At 39.8% G+C, this 16,924-nt stretch overlaps 1 protein-coding gene across 2 annotated transcripts in view; it reads right to left on the reverse strand.

Annotated features, from left to right (window-relative positions):
- LOC134344447 (rho GTPase-activating protein 21-like) overlaps window positions 1–16,924 on the reverse strand; it is a 231,253-nt gene that overhangs the window by 11,788 nt on the left and 202,541 nt on the right. For both annotated transcript variants that reach the window (XM_063044256.1, XM_063044257.1), the window contains exons 17-24: window positions 15,409–15,564; window positions 15,229–15,307; window positions 5,389–5,462; window positions 5,202–5,291; window positions 4,721–4,846; window positions 4,579–4,620; window positions 2,547–2,652; window positions 107–138 (exon numbers count right to left, since the gene is read on the reverse strand). In XM_063044256.1, coding sequence (XP_062900326.1) covers window positions 107–138; window positions 2,547–2,652; window positions 4,579–4,620; window positions 4,721–4,846; window positions 5,202–5,291; window positions 5,389–5,462; window positions 15,229–15,307; window positions 15,409–15,564 — 705 coding nt within the window. The remainder of the gene's footprint in view (window positions 1–106; window positions 139–2,546; window positions 2,653–4,578; window positions 4,621–4,720; window positions 4,847–5,201; window positions 5,292–5,388; window positions 5,463–15,228; window positions 15,308–15,408; window positions 15,565–16,924) is intronic.

The following is a 16,924-nucleotide window of genomic DNA, read 5'->3' on the forward strand; positions in this document are numbered from 1 at the left end:
TTAATGTTGCTAAATATTTTCATGACACACTCTTCTGTGCCTTTATAATTTCTAGTCAATAAATCTATTTTAAGGTCTTATATGTTCTTTGCAGTTACGTACTCACCTTAGATTTTGCTGAGTCACTAGTGGTTGAGTCTGTAAAAGAGGAGAAAGAAAACATCACAATTATTACATCATTTGTTTGTTTATTTTTAACAAACAATTTAAAGCACATTTATTTATATTTATGAAGCAAATCATAATTCATAGAAAACAGTATGACTGCAATAGAAAAAAGGCACAGAGTGGAGAGTTATAGCTCACTGAGATGAAAAGCAGCACAGACAGCCACCACCATGAAAGTATGCTGTGAAATTGAGGTTAAACCAGCTCAATGAGAGGGATGGCAAAGGGACCCTGTTCTCTTAGAAAAAACACAAAGACTAATTAAACATTAGTACATATTGAAGCAATTTATTCTTGTTTCCATTTGCAGAACTCATTCTTTCAATTTTATTTTAAAATGTGTCCTCATAACATGCTTTATGAAAGTCAAAGCACCCACAGTTCTAAGCACACCACTGGTTTCTAAGTTATAGCTGCACAAATGTTGCATTGATCTAAAGGGCCTACATCTGCAAGATGTTAATTGAAAAGACACTTTACAAGAATTACTTACTCCGGGAGAGATGCAAATGATGCCGAGCAAAACAAGAAAGCACAGAACTCAAAAACACAAACACTAATGCTTTTTTTTGCTTAAGCTATATTAATATTATTTTAGATAAAGTCAACTAAATATACTTAGAATTCACAGAAAAGCATGTGACTTTCAAATTTGACAAGGGCATGATGAAATGTAGAATGAAAGCTGCAAAAAGAGATCTACTATGGGGCAACAGCTGAGGCTATAAAATTAAGAGGGGGGCAGAAAGGGGCTAGCAAAATTCCAAATTTTTAATATAAATTTTCAGTATTTTCAAGCTACAAATACTTGAAAATTACTCCTGCAATTCACTTTGCAAGTCTGTAAGGCAGACCTAGAGCTGAGCCCCCAGCCACACCCCTTTTGAAACATGGTTTATGCTACATGACTATAAAAACTAATAGACCATACCATGCTATTTCTCCTCAGGGTCTGCTTCAGAAATGATAAGAAACAGCAGAAAGACTTTAAGAAAGTAGTATTGGTCTTTTTAAAATAATCATTACAGCAAATTTACATCACAGATGATAAATTTTCCATTTTACAAGAAACGGGGATTTCTGCAGACTAGGCAGCTACAATGAGGGCAACAATCCTCCTTCTTCCTACAGTTCCAGCTGTCCATCAGTGACATCACAGAATCCATCAGTGACATCACAGTGTGATAGACTCCTCCAACTTCGCCTGTTTCAAGATCAGTATGTGTAAATGCTGGAAAAAAACCCTTTAACACTCAGACACGAGCTATGTGACAAAGTTGACACGTTTGGGAAAAGACATGCTGGGTTAGTTCAACAGAGGACAGGATGATAAGCTCACACTAATGGACAGAAAATCCAACAAACCATAATTAATGATATTGAGAGCAAGATCAGAGGATAAAGAAATGGCACAGCATTACCACAAAATTACCACACTAAAATACAAATCATTGTGCAATTTTAATTAACAATTAATTTATAGAAGACAATCACAAAACTTGCAGACATAAATTCTCTAACATTCTTCTTATAATAAAAGCTTAGGTGGATCACATTACTTTAATCAGACCTTTTAAGTACATTCAGTTAAGTTAAATAATGCATCAGTATCTCTTTTCTCATTCTCTTGTTCAAGTTACATTGTACATCTCATGGAATGAAATGAATGCTAAATGATTTTAAAGTGCCCCATATATGCATTTATTTTCCAATTGTTTTAAATTTAATGAAATTACTGTCACTCCAAAATGAGAGTATAATTTGATGTAGTTAAGTTGAAACAGGCTGGAAAAAGGAAGTAAAAAGATTGTGAAAGTTTGTCTAGATAAAGTTAAATCCAGCCCAAGTACATGATAAAAAGTGATACTGTCTTGACTAACACATTCACACACCACAGTCCCACAAAATACAACACACAAGCTTCCAGCCACCAACCAAATAAGCCCTATAAGATTTATAGCTTCTTCCAGACTTTAAATTAAACACATTTTTCAGATGACCTTGCAACAATTACCAAAATGTAAACCAACATGTAGATAATGAAAATTGAAATTTCTGGAAACATTTTAGTCCTATATTTAATTATAACTTAAAAAGTGCACAGCACACTATATATCACAATGTTATAAAAACCATTCCTCTTAAAATTATAATCATGGATAACCAAAAAACAATACACTTTTGAACACTTATATACATAATTTGAGGTTATTATAATTGTTTCACATATGCAGCAAATTTCTCCTACAAGTATTTGCAGTTTTGAATGGGCAAATACAAGCATTTCAATCTTGAACTGTCTACTTCTGTAGGAAGTTGGTCAGTAACAATGACACTGTCTGTTACCGAACTCTGCAGTGTCTTGTTCAGGCAGTTACCTGAAACATCTCCCGGAGTAGTTCCTGTTCTCCCAATGTTGGTTAGCAAATGATCTATGTTTGGCACTGGCTGTGTATCAACTGTGCTTTCTTCCTGGATTGGTGTCTACATTCACAAGAGTAAGAAGATCAGAAAGTTGTTTTTCTTTACTAGAAGAAAAAAAACACCAGTAACCCAAGTCTAAATGAACAATAGACTTTTACATTCTCCAGTGTGGCAAGATTGTCATTGAGTACCACATCATTATGAAATGCCTGAAATCAGGTTTTCCAGATAAAAAAGGTAGTTTGCCTGATTTAAGTTCAGAAGCTATTTAAGTGAATACTTAAAAGATCTTTAATAATATTTTTTATGTTGGACCCAGTTCCCTTTAGAGAAAACAGGATTGCTCATTTGCTGTGCTAGCATCAAACTAACATATGTCACCAGTTGTCAGATTTTAAATATGCAAGAAGACACAGGCAATACTGCTTCATACCTTTTTGTGTAAAGGCTAAGGCAATCCAAAAAGGTAATTTACATGATATACTTGAACTTTATTTACAAGATTACAGCACTTGCTACCTGCGAAAAGCATTAGTGAACAAAATGTTTTTTCGTAACATTTAATCAGATGTGTGACTGTCTTTATTAATAACTTTTTATTTAAATTTAGAAATTAACTGACGGTTAAATTCCACAACTGCCATGGTAAGATCTAAACTCTGGTCTTGGGATTGTTGGCTTATTAGATGTTAATTGCTATGTCACTGCTGTATGCTGTATTCTTTAATTCGCCGCATATTCCCCTACAAGAAGTTTCTGAAGTCCAAACAAAATCAGCTGAGATTAATGGTAGAAGTATACTTGCAAATCTTTCTAAACCCAATGCAACCAGAAGCAGCACTAGAAGTGCCCACTTTTAAAAGCTGCTACTTACTTTGCCTCACGTTAAGAACCTGGACAACCAAATGTAATTTTGTGTTTAAATCTCCATTAATCTTTAGATATTGAATTATCTACATTCCTGTAATAACATTCATAAACTACAGCAGTTTGTGCATGTCACTTTCTGAAACAAAACTGGCAAAATTCACAGTCCAGTAGGAAAACCCACTACCTCTGCTTAGTCCAAATTTGAGAGGGGTTTTCCATGCTTAATTCAGAATTTAGATTTAGAATCAATTAGAAAAAAAGAGAATGCTTAAAAACTTCGCAAGCATGAATCATAATCTTCCAAAATAGTGACAGTCTGTTTCAAATAACAAGCTTACTTTTCTCTCACAGTGAAGCACCACATATCATAATACCAATGTCACGAGAAAGACCAAAGTATGACTTTAATAGATGCATTAGGGAAGAGGTCATTTGGGTTTCAAACGAGAACCAGCCAATTTCTGTGGCTTCAGAATTCATACCATTCATTCACATGTATTGTAGGCCATTATTAGTTTTCCGCAATATTTTTTATTTCCATACACATAACGCATTGTATCAAGAATAAAACTTATTGCTTATTTTACATAAAATTAGTGTTCCAAAGAATGAATTATCATGTCAGGTATTAGTTGGGACAGCCATTGTATTAAAAGCTTTATGCAAAAACATGCATTTTTTTATACTTCCAAAATCAGAAATGGCAACATTACACCAAGAAATGGCTTAACGTTTTCAAAAGAAAATGCATGTATTTTAAATGCCACTATTTCAATAACCTACAGCACTCCATCAGCATTATACTTAAAGATATTTATTTGACTATTTTGCACAATAATAAATCAGCAAAGTTCAACAGCAAAAATGTTTAACCCTGCAGATGTAGGCAAAGAGGTGCATTATGTAACAACTTTCTTTGGAATTTATAGTAAATGTGCTAAAAACTATCAGTAAATAAAAGTATGTACAAGAAATATTAACCCAAAAGTAGACAACATAGAGGATTGCAAAAACCATCAATGTTATTGTAGGTAAGGATATTGAATGAAATTGACATCAGTTCCAGTTTGGTCTGCTGCGTGTCTCTAAGTATGTTTTCAAATTATTATTACTTACGGTTGCACTTTCATCACCTTCTTCAGTGAAAAACCAGTCATACTGAAAATACAATCAGATCAATGGTTGTTACAATTTAGTTATTCACTCAAGCAGTGACAAATTATTAATCCTAATAACCATGGATATGAAGTAAACTTACATGTTGTATAAGCGTTTCCACTATTTTGTATTGATCTGGCATGTGAGTAACCATGTGCATCATGTTGTCTTCTGATGTTCTGACAAGGGTTGGACCAAATACAATTGCCAAATTTCTAGGTTCCATCTAAGTACACAACAGTTTCAGATTTTTAAAAATAAAGTTAAAGTATTTTATTATCACACTAGAGTACACCTATATATTGTTAAGTCTTTCAGAATATGTTTCCTTGACCAGGAACATGAATTATAATGACAGATCTGGCAACTATATCCTCTGACACCAGAAAAGTTGGAAAAAGAAAAATTGGGACATCATTCTAAATTTTAACTCAGTGTTGGTGTTTACATTTGCTTTAGCTGATCACTATAGCTGGAAGTGAGAATTTCAAAATACACATAAAAACCGAATATTCTCAATTTTGACATTTAAAAATAATGTGTACATGCATAAAGTTTTAAAGGAACTTAAATAGGGATACCTTATTTTTTTCAGAGTTTTCTGCTACTGTCTTCAGATGTGCCGAAAGAAATTTTAACGTTTCATAGTGATGATCTGGTAAATCTCGAATCTGAAATTGTTTTACCATGAGAAACAGTTTTAATGAATAGAAATAAGGTTTAATGTTAACTATGTGTAAAGTTAAACTAGTCATGGATAAAGATTACCAATTTTTTTAAGGTTCTGAGTCTATCCACTGAATCCTCTTTTCTGTTGGCATCTATAAAATTAGCATATTTGTCTGTAACACACAAAAAATCATTTTAATAATTAAAGTGAGCAGTACTAAAATGCTTAAAATGTTCAACACAATAGTTACATATATTCTTTGCTCCAGGACTTCTACAATCTGATATCAGGAGACCACATTATAGTTAAACCATTCCTGCTGTAGTGCTCTACCTGAACCTGTTCCAACCAAGCTCAATTAATGGCATCTCTAGAAAGCTAGCAACATATGACTGGCTCACAAATAAGATGAATAAAATCTCGTTAATTCTCTCATGGTCTAATTTTAATGGAGCATATGATCAAACCAGTTTCTAAGTGTGTTTATGCAGTCCTTATCCAACAACATGTTCACTAATTATTGATTTGGATTATGCCAGGACCACAAATTTCAGTCTAGTGTTAATACCATAAGATATAGGAGCAGAAGTAGTCCATTCGGCCCATTGAGTCTGCTTTGCCATTCCATCATGGGCTGATCCAATTCTTCCAGTCATCCCCAGTCCCCTGCCTTCTCCCCATACACTTTGATGCCTGGCTAATCAAGAACAGATCTATCCCTGCCTTAAATGCACCCAATGACGACCTCCACAGCTGCTCGTCGCAAAAAAATTCCACAGATTTACCACCCTTTGCCTAAAGTAATTTCTCCGCATCTCTGTTCTAAATGGAGGTCTTTCAATCCTAAAGTAGAGCCCTCTTGTCCTAGAATCCCCTATCATGGGAAGTAACTTTGCCATATCTAATCTGATCTGGCCTTTTAACATTCGAAGTGTTACTATGAGAACCCCCCTCATTTTCCTGAACTCCAAGTGTGACAGAAGAGGGTTACAAAAGTACACATAGACTAAGATGTTAACTGTCCTGTGCTATCACAAGTGGGATTATCAGTTGATCTGCCACCTGTCTTCAGGAGAGAGAGATAAGTAAGACAATGGAGCAGCATTTGGAAATGTTAATGAGGAGACGAGAGAGTTTAACGGAAGGAGACACCGGTCTGAGTATTGTCAAGACCGGCTGCTTTGAACCCTGAACTGTTTGAAGTCTGATGGACAGGCGATACCCCAACAGGGGGGATAAAAAGGGACAGGTTCGCTAAGGCAACAGACACCACGAGGTAACGAGACCCTGGAAGCGGTGCGCCCCCACAAGTCGGTGGGAGTTTTGGATGGCTGGTCGCGGGACCAGCCATAGACGCACAGGGTGGAAAGATACGGTCGGCGGGAACCCGGTGTATGTGTCCGCCCTTGCCTGGGTGCCGGGGTCACCGCGGAGGAGCGATCGTATCTGGAACACAGGGGTCACAGTCTGTGACCTCAGAAGACATTACAAAGGGCTCGCCCGAAAGCTGACTGCGAGGAATATCGAAGGTCTGTTTGGAATCCGATTTGAATATTCATTCGTTCTCTCTCTCTCTCTCTCTCCAACAGCACAATAGCGATTACTGCGAACTGAACTAAACTGAACTCTGTCACTTGTGATTGATCATTTTACCCCTAGACTGCGATAGAGCTTCATTGACCCTATTATCCTAGTTCTGTGTACATGTGTTTATTCATTGCTAACCTGTTACATTTATATCCTTACTATTAGAGTACTGTGTTGCTTATTTCTTTAATAAAACTTTCTTAGTTCCAGTAATCCAGACTCCAACTGAGTGATCCATTTCTGCTGGTTTGGCAACCCAGTTACGGGGTATGTAACATAAGTGGGGTTCTCGTCTGGGATTTTGAACGCTAAATTTGGGACGGGGTAAATTGATTGGGTTAAAATTCCCGAAAGAAAGAAAAGGCAAACAGCAGAAATGGAGATTGAGGAATTTCTAAAGGCGCCGACCTTGGAGACATTAGAGGATGCCAGGAAAGCGGAATTGGCAGCTGTGGCCAAACGGTTGAATCTTGTTAAGGGGAAGTCGATAATGAGGAGAGAGGAGATACACAGAGCTATCGTAGAGCACTATGTATCTAGAGGTGTGTTTCCCCAAGGGGAGCTGGAGGTGATATCTATTGGAAAACCTGGTGGAGACGCAGTACAGGTGCAGCTTGAAAAACTGAGACTCGAGCATGAGTTCCGGGTACGGCAGCTAGAACATGAAGAGAAACAGTTAGAACGACAACGAGAAGAGAGGCAGTTGGAGTGAGAAGAGAAACAGAGGGAAAGGGAATTCGAGCTGGAGAGGTTAAAGATAAGGGCAGAGCAGGGGCCCATGCCGAACCAAGGTGGAGGGTTCAGGGCGACCCAGGAGGTTAGGCTGGTTCCCCCATTTGACGATACCGACGTGGATCGGAACTTTCTCCATTTCGAAAAAGTTGCTGCAAGTCAGGACTGGCCAAGGGATAAGTGGGCTGTTTTGCTTCAGAGTGTACTTAAAGGGAAAGCCCAACAAGCTTACTCGGCTTTGTCTGTGGAAAATGCCCAGAGGTATAAGGTGGTGAAAGAGGCCATCCTCAGGATTTATGAGTTGGTCCCGGAGGCATACCGGCAGAGGTTCCGTAATGCGAGGAAACAGTGGGACCGCACGTATTTAGAGTTTGCCCGTGAGATGCAGACATATTGTGAGCGTTGGGGCACCTCGAAGGGGGTAAATGGGGATTATGACAGACTGCTACAGCTGATCCTGATTGAGCAGTTTAAAGGTTGTGTCCCTGACGGTATGAGACCCTACCTAGATGAGAAAGAGGCAGCCACATTAGCCTCAACTGCTAAGTTAGCAGATGAGTACGCGTTGACGCATAAAATGAAGTTTGCCCCGAGTAAAGGCTACCAGAAGGGTAGTCAGGACGGCGGGGAGAGTCCGCCAGAAAAGGCAGTAAGTAAGCCGGAGACTAGTGAGAAGGATAAGGTAGACTGGGAGCAGTCTGGTAGGAAGTCTCCTGGGGTCGTCTGTTATAATTGTAGGAAAGTCGGACACTTAGCGTCCAGGTGCTTTGCCCCAAAGAAAGAGACGGGAAAAGGAAAAACGGCGATTTTGACTGGCTGTATTGAGCTGGTAAACAAACCGCTAGGAGAGGAAAGGTCTGCCAAAGTTCAGGAAGGGCGCGAGAGGTTTATCTCGGCCGGATTGGTGTCGGTGAAGGAGGGGTTAAACCCAGTTCCAGTACGGATCTGGAGAGACACGGGAGCGTGTCAGTCATTGATATTAAAGGGTGTGTTAGACTTTAGTTCAGAGACCGAGACTGGGAAAGTCAGGGTCATAAAAGGCATTGGAAAAGGGACTGAGGCAGTCCCTTTGCACCAGATACACCTACAAAGCAACTTGGTCTCTGGACCAGTCACGATCGGGGTGAGGCCCGAATTACCGATGAAAGGCGTGGAAGTCTTGCTCGGTAATGACCTCGCCGGGGGAATTGTGTTCTTGGCAGTAAGATTGACAGGTCAGCTTGCCAGCATTGAGACCCCGCCCATGGACTCACAAGTTCATCCCGTTTGCGCAGTGACTCGGCGTGTGTCCAGAAAGACTGCCGAAGTAAATTTAGCTGAGACGTTTCTACCAGCCTTGTACCAGGAGGAGGTAGAAAGTGAAAAGAAGGAGTGTAGTGAAACAGGAGGAAGTGAGGGAGCTGAGGCAGACTTAGCATCAGCCAGGAAGGATTTTGTACAGGCGCAGGAGCGAGATGAGGAGCTGATGGTCTCGGCGGAGCCAGTAGGCTATTGTGTGGAGGAGGGGAGATCAAGTACCGAACCCGCAGATGAGGAATGGGGGATGGTGCCAAAAATTTATGGGGATGAGATTCTTAACCTGGCCCACAAGATACCCCTTGGTGGACATTTTGGGGAGAGGGAAACAGTCGGCGGAATCATGGAAGAGTTTTACTGGCTGCACAGGAGGAAGGATGTTATTGACTATTGCAGATGTGAGTTAACACAGTTAGAAGCTATTAACAGGTTAAAAGCCCACCACGATCAGAAAACAGATCTAGCTGGTGATATCATGAAAATTAATGAGGCTAGGGTGCCACCTGAGAAGGGGAGGACCCATTTTGAAAAGGTAAGTGTGGTGCCGACCAGATGGGAGATGTCTATTGTTTTGACCCGTTTTGTTGATAAGGTCTCTCACCTAACCCCCGAACAAAGCAGGCCATTGATAAAGCTAAGTAACTGGCACGCGCACGTAGGTCCAGATGTCCCGAGGCGATGCAAAGAGCTGGGACATGGAGCTGTTGTCACATCAGGTCAGCCTAGTGAGCAACACCCCTATAGAATGATTAATTCAGTGACAAATGGGCTAAAGAACACAGAAGTGTATATTGGCGATGTAGTGGTCTGGAGTGACACGTGGGGAAAGCACATTGTGGCACTGTTTAAATGGCTGTCTGAAGCCAGCCTGACAGTAAACCTCGCAAAGAGTGAATTCGGCCACGAAAAAGTCACTTATCTAGGATTTGTGGTAGGACAGGGGCAGCTGGCTCCGATGCAAGCTAAGGTGCGGGCTATCTCTGAAGTCCCCACCCCGACAGACAAGAGAGCCCTGAGAAGGTTCTTGGAGATGGTGGGGTACTATCGGAAGTTTTGCAGAAAAAAAAAACAACTTTGCGGATAGTACCCACCCTCTTACAAAGCCCTTGCCAAAGAATGCTAAGTTGGTATGGGACGACCCTTGTTATCTGTGTCCGGGGCGAAAACCACTGAGAAGTTACACTGATCACAATTCATTAGTGTTTTCGGCCACTATGAAGACTGCTAAGTTGGAGCCTGGTTTGAGAGGATTATTAAAATAACACATATAAAAGGAACGGAAAATGTGATTGCTGACTGTCTGTCAAGGTGTTGACAACTTAAAATTCTCTGTATTAGCCAAATAGCTGATGAAGATGTATATTTGTGTGTATCTAATAATGTATTCATGCTTATAATTTTTACCCCGGTAAAAATCCTTAAAGGGGAGGGGTGTGACAAAAGAGGGTTACAAAAGTAGACTAAGATGTTAACTGTCCTGTGCTATCACAAGTGGGATCATCAGTTGATCTGCCACCTGTCTTCAGGAGAGAGAGATAAGTAAGACAATGGAGCAGCATTTGGAAATGTTAATGAGGAGACGAGAGAGTTTAACGGAAGGAGACACCGGTCTGAGTATTGTCAAGACCGGCTGCTTTGAACCCTGAACTGTTTGAAGTCTGATGGACAGGCGATACCCCAACAGGGGGGATAAAAAGGGACAGGTTCGCTAAGGCAACAGACACCATGAGGTAACGAGACCCTGGAAGCGGTGCGCCCCCACAAGTCGGTGGGAGTTTTGGAGGGCTGGTCGCGGGACCAGCCATAGACGCACAGGGTGGAAAGATACGGTCGGCGGGAACCCGGTGTATGTGTCTGCCCATGCCTGGGTGCCGGGTTCACCGCTGAGGAGCGATCGTATCTGGAACGGAGCGGTCACAGTCGGTGACCTCAGAAGACATTACAAAGGGCTCGCCCGAAAGCTGACTGCGAGGAATATCAAAGGTCTGTTTGGAATCCGATTTGAAAATTCATTCGTTCTCTCTCTCTCTCTCTCTCCAACGGCACAACAGCGATTACTGCGAACTGAACTAAACTGAACTCTGTCACTTGTGATTGATCATTTTACCCCTAGACTGCGATAGAGCTTGATTGACCCTATTATCCTAGTTCTGTGTACATGTGTGTTTATTCGTTGCTAACCTGTTGCATTTATATCCTTACTATTAGAGTACTGTGTTGCTTATTTCTGTAATAAAACTTTCTTAGTTCCAGTAATCCAGACTCCAACTGAGTGATCCATTTCTGCTGGTTTGGCAACCCAGTTACGGGGTACGTAACACAAGGAATACAACCCAAGAGCTGCCAGACATTCCTCATACGGTAACCCTTTCATTCCTGGAATCATTTTCGTGAATCTTCTCTCCAAGGTCAGTATACCCTTTCTAAAATAAGGAGCCCAAAACTACACACAATACTCCAAGTTTGGTCTCACAATTGCCTTAGACAGCCTCAACATCACATCCCTTCTCTTATATTCTATACCTCTAGAAATGAATACCAACATTGCATTCACCTTCTTCTTCACCAACTCAACCCGGAGGCTAACCTTTAGGGTATCCTGCACAAGGACTTCTAAGTCCCTTTGCATCGCTGCATTTTGCCCATTCCCCTAAACCATCTAAGTCTCTCTGCAGGCTCTCTGTTTCCTCAACACTACCGTTCCTCCACCTATCTTTGTATCATCGGCAAATTTAGCCACAAATCCACTAATCCCGTAATCCAAATGATTGACATACATCGTAAAAAGCAATGGTCCCAACACCGACCCCTGTGGAACTCCACTGGTAACTGGCAGCCAGCCAGAATAGGATCCCTTTATTCTCACTCTCTGTTGTCTGCCGATCAGCCAATGCTCCACCCATGGTAGTAACTCCCCTGTAATTCCACAGGCTCTTATCTTGCTAAGCAGCCTCATGTGCGGCACCTCGTCAAAGGCCTTCTGAAAATCCAAGTACACCACATCTACTGCATCTCCTTTGTCTACCCTGCTTGTAATTTCCTCAAAAAATTGCAGTATGTTAGTCAGCTAGGATTTTCCTTTCAGGAATCCATTCTGGCTTTCGCCTATCTTGTCATGTGCCTCCAGGTACTCTGTAAACTCATCCCTAACAATCGATTCCAACAATTTCCCAACCACTGATGTCAGGCTAACAGATCTATAGTTTCCTTTCTGCTGCCTCCCACTCTTCTTAAATAGTGGGGTAACATTTGCGATTTTCCAGTCATCCGGTACAATGCCAGAATCTACCAATTCTTGAAAGATCATTGTTAATGCCTCCACAATCTCTCCAGCTACTTCCTTCAGAACCCAAGGGTGCATTCCATCAGGTCCAGATTTATCCTCCCTCAGGCCATTAAGCTTCCTGAGCACCTTCTCAGTCGTAACTTTCACTGCACATACTTCACTTCCCTGACACTCTTGAATGTCTGGTATACTGCAGATGTCTTCCACTGTGAAGACTGATGCAAAATACACAATCAGTTCCTCTTCCATCTCTGTGTCTCTCATTACAATATCTCCAGCATTGTTTTCTCTTGGTCCTACTCTACCCTCAACTCTCTTTTAAACTTTATATACTTAAAAAAACTTTTAATATCTTCTTTGATATTAGTCGCCAGCTTCATTTCATAATTCATCTTTTTCTGAATGATCGTCTTAGTTTCCTTCTGCAAGTTTTTAAAATCTCCCCAGTCCTCTATCTTCCCACCAGCTCTAGCTTCCTTGTATGCCCTCTCTTTTGCTTTTACTTTGGCTCTGACTTCACTTGTCAGCCACAATAGTGTCCTTCTTCCTTTTGAAAATTTCTTCTTATTTGGAATATATCTGTCCTGCACTTCCCTCATTTTTTGCAGAAACTCCATTGCTACTCTGCTGTCCTTCCTGCTAGTGTCTCTTTCCAGCCAACATTGGCCAGCTCCCCTCTCATGCCATTGTGATTTCCTTTATTCCACTGAAATACTGACACATTGGAATTTAGTTTCTCCTTCTAAAATTTCAAAGTAAAAGTCCACAATCCCTTATCCAAAATCCTTGGGGCCAAGTTGCATTTCAGAAACCCCCCCCCCCCACCCCAATACCAAAAAACACGTATGCTCAAGGCCCTTATTTAACCTGTCTCAATTCAGTGGACTTTAGGACCCGGCGGTGCATCAAAACTACGCACATCCTCCCGTATACTTTAAATCATCTCTAGATTACTTATAATACCTAATACAAAGTAAATGCTATGTAAATAGTTGTTATACTGTATTGTTTAGGGAATAATGACAAGAAAAATTTTTATTTCCAACAAAAACATTCAATAAAACATAAAAATATGCAGCTTCAAACGAACCGAATCAAACAGATGGTAAATGACTTATTGAAATAAATGTAGAACGTCACTGTCACTATAAAACTTCAGTAACTTGTCTTTCTGTTTATTTAAATCATATACAGTGGTAGTTCCTTCAGTAAGACGCCACACAGACACACTATGATCAAGCTTCTACAATAACTCCACTTTCTGCGTTATTGATAATGATAGATGCTTCCTTCTCTTTTTCTCATTGTTACCCATAGGGGTATCTGCAGCTCTTTTTGACATTTTCACAGTGAAATTACACACAAAGTCAACAGTGAACACAAAATATCAGCAAACAGCAAACACACGTGTAACCAGTACGAGCGCTGAGCCACAACTGACGTCTGACGGCCTCTGCTAGTGCTGCCACGTCACATCTCAGTGACGTCAGCTGCTGGCGAAAAAAAACTTCTGTTTTCAGAGCTTTTTGGATTTCAGAATTTCAGATAAAGGAATGTGCACCTGTAACTCCATCATATTGTGATCACTGTTCCCCTTGGGTTCCTTAACCTTAAGCTCTCTTATCACCTCCGGATCATCACATAACATTCAATCCAGCACAGCCAATCCCCTAGTGGGCTCAACAACAAACTGTTCTAAAAAGCCATCCCTTAGACATTCTACAAATTCTCTCTCCTGAGGTCCAGTACTGGCTTGATTTTCCCAATCCACTTTCATGTTTAAATCCCTAACGATTATCATGACATTGTCCTTCTGACATGCTTTTTCTATCTCTGGCTGTAATTTGTAATCCACATCCCGTCTGCTGTTTGGAGGCCTGTAAACAACTGCCATTAGGGTCCTTTTACCTTAAGTCAAAACATGGACAAAGTGCTCCATTCAAGAGGATAGATAAGTGTGGCTGCCCACAGCCTCAAGGCAACAATTGAACAAGCACAGCATTAAGTAGGTCCTCATTAAGTGAGGTCCTCATCGACGCCAACGATGGACAAACAACAACAACAACACCTGTACCCACAGTGACTTGCTGTAATCATGAACAAATCTCTTGCTGGTTTAAATTAATTTAAAAAAAACAGATGTAGCAAGGATTATAGGGAATTCTATTAAAGAGTAATGCTTAATGAGCTTTACGTAAAGCAGGGTCAGGGTTTAAACAATTGCTTCTGACAACTCTGTCCATGGTGTCTGCTATCCAACTCTGTTTAGAAAAATTATGGACAAATTAGTTGTAAGTAAACAATCCACCTTGAAGAGAATACAAAAGTTGATAGGAAAATACACTCAGACATGATCAAAAGGTTTAGTTGTTGTTCAGTCCAATAATCAGAATGGGGGTGGGGGGAAGAGAAGAAATATGATGCAAGTGACTATGACTGTGGATTGATTGTTGGTACCACACAGAGTGGTTTGAGTATCTCAAAAACCATCAATCTCCTGGGAATTTCATGCACAACTGTCTCAAGAGTTCACAAAGAATGATGTGCAAAACAAAAAACATGCAGCAAGCAACAGTTCTGTGGGTGAAAATGCCTTGTTAATGAGAGAGGCCAGAGAATGGCTAGACTGGTTCAAGATGCATCTCAAAAAGCCATGCATTACAACAGTGGTGTGTAGAAGAGCATCTCTGAATGCACAACACATTGAACCTTGAAGTTCATAGCTACAGTGGCAGAAAGACAGGAAGTAGCTAATAAAGTGGCCAGAGTGTATAAAGTTTTAAGCATACTTAATAGATCATATTCTATATGTACTAAACTATTTCTTGTGAACAGGTTTTTTTTTAAACACCTGGCGAGTGAAAAGATACTTAATATAAACTGGTTAACTGTAATGCAACTAAGCAATGATCTGCAGTTCTACAAGCTTTAATGAAGTGGATTTCAAAACAAACAATGAAATATCACAATTCATATGCCTTACTGTTTGCTAATTACTGTAGATAAAGGTTGGACTAAAACAATCAGAGATAATTACCATTTGTGAAGAGAGGCTCTGGAAGTTTTCGGAAGAAGGATTTCAGTAAACTACTTATAACATTCAGATCTCGCCATTTCTGTGTTTTGAAACATTGTAGAGGAGAACAAATTTATTACTTTTAATGCACAGTAATAAAAATATTTCAAAATACAAAATCAGAAAGGTTTCAAAACTTACATCATCCATAAAGTCAATATCAGTCACTCCTTTGTTGAGCTCTTCTTGCAAGCTTGATATAGCAGCATTATTTCCTGGCACTCTGTAGATTCCAGTGTACTCAAGTCCTTTCTCTTCAACCAAATTGCAGCAGACCTCAACTATAAATGGTACATACTACAAAACACAAGCTGGTAAGCTATTAAATATACCTTATTAAAACCTACATAATTAGCTATACAAATAGTAATTTATTTGAACAACTTGTAAGCTATTTCAGTACAATACAATAATTACATTGTAGTTCTCTTTCAAGATTCTCTACTGGGTGGGGGGGGGGAACTGTTCAGTGTTCTTATTTTGCATTCAGAATATGGTGTCACTGACAAATGCATATTTATTCTTCAACACCAGATATTGCATATAGTTAGGAGGTAGCCTTTGAGAATTATAACAATGGGAGGTAGGAATTTCTATTTTCTAATCCATGTTCTCAGGATTAGTTATATTTTAAGATTCCGGTTAATCAGTGAGGCTGGTGGGTTCAAATGAGTGAACTTCTTCTCCTCTGTTAGTGTTGTTCAATAGGTTGACAGACTCAGAAGAGTGAGTGATTAGCATGAAGTCAGACTATCCTCTGTGGTATGTACATGTGACAATAATGAACCAGTTTAGTTTTGAAAATGTGAAACAAAAATAGAAAATTTTGGGAACAACCAATATGCCAGGAAGCATCTGTGGAAAGAGAAACAGAGTTTCCATTTTAGCTTGAAGACCCTTCTTCAGAAGTGGAAAATAAAGAAAGGTTAGAATTGATAATAGGGATAAATTTAAGAAAAAAATCTGATAGATTGATGAGAGCAACTACAGGGAGAGAACACAGAAGAGCTATAGATAATGGCAGATGGGGAGAGAAAACAAAAAGACAAGGCTGTTAAGTATTGAGGTCTAGGAGCAGATCAGGCCATACTAGTGGAGAAGGCGAAACTGAGTCAATAACACAGATAGATGACCTATAGCAGGACTGACTAGTTCTCTTATAAAGAGAAAAATGGTGAACGTACGAGGTTAATAGAGGGCACTGGCTGAGTATTATGCTCCAAGAGATGACAAAAAGATATCAAATGAACTCAAGACTCAAGTCATGCCCTCTTTTGAAAAAAAATTATAGACTGTTATAGTGAAACTCTGAACAAATACTCTTCTGTGAATGGTCATTAATACTTCCAAAGCAGAAAAACAAGACCCAACTGCAGTAACATTACACATCACTCAGTGCATTTCCTGATTGCTATGAGCCTTAACTTATTTTACAATCTGTTATGACTGTTGATGTAACTTTCACAATGTGATTTTTTTCTATAACTCAGTTTCTGAGAGTTAAATATAAAATATCAATTTTCAAAATGCTTAAAATCTGAAATGTGAGCAAACTATCTATTTTGTGGCCAGGAACCCCATCATTGTTTAAATAGTGGCAATTGTAGGATTATAATCAGAAAGAAGGTTAGTGTAATTACAAATTGTTTTGTAATTG

Source organism: Mobula hypostoma, chromosome 3 (assembly GCF_963921235.1).
Source record: "Mobula hypostoma chromosome 3, sMobHyp1.1, whole genome shotgun sequence".
Lineage (NCBI taxonomy): Eukaryota > Metazoa > Chordata > Chondrichthyes > Myliobatiformes > Myliobatidae > Mobula > Mobula hypostoma.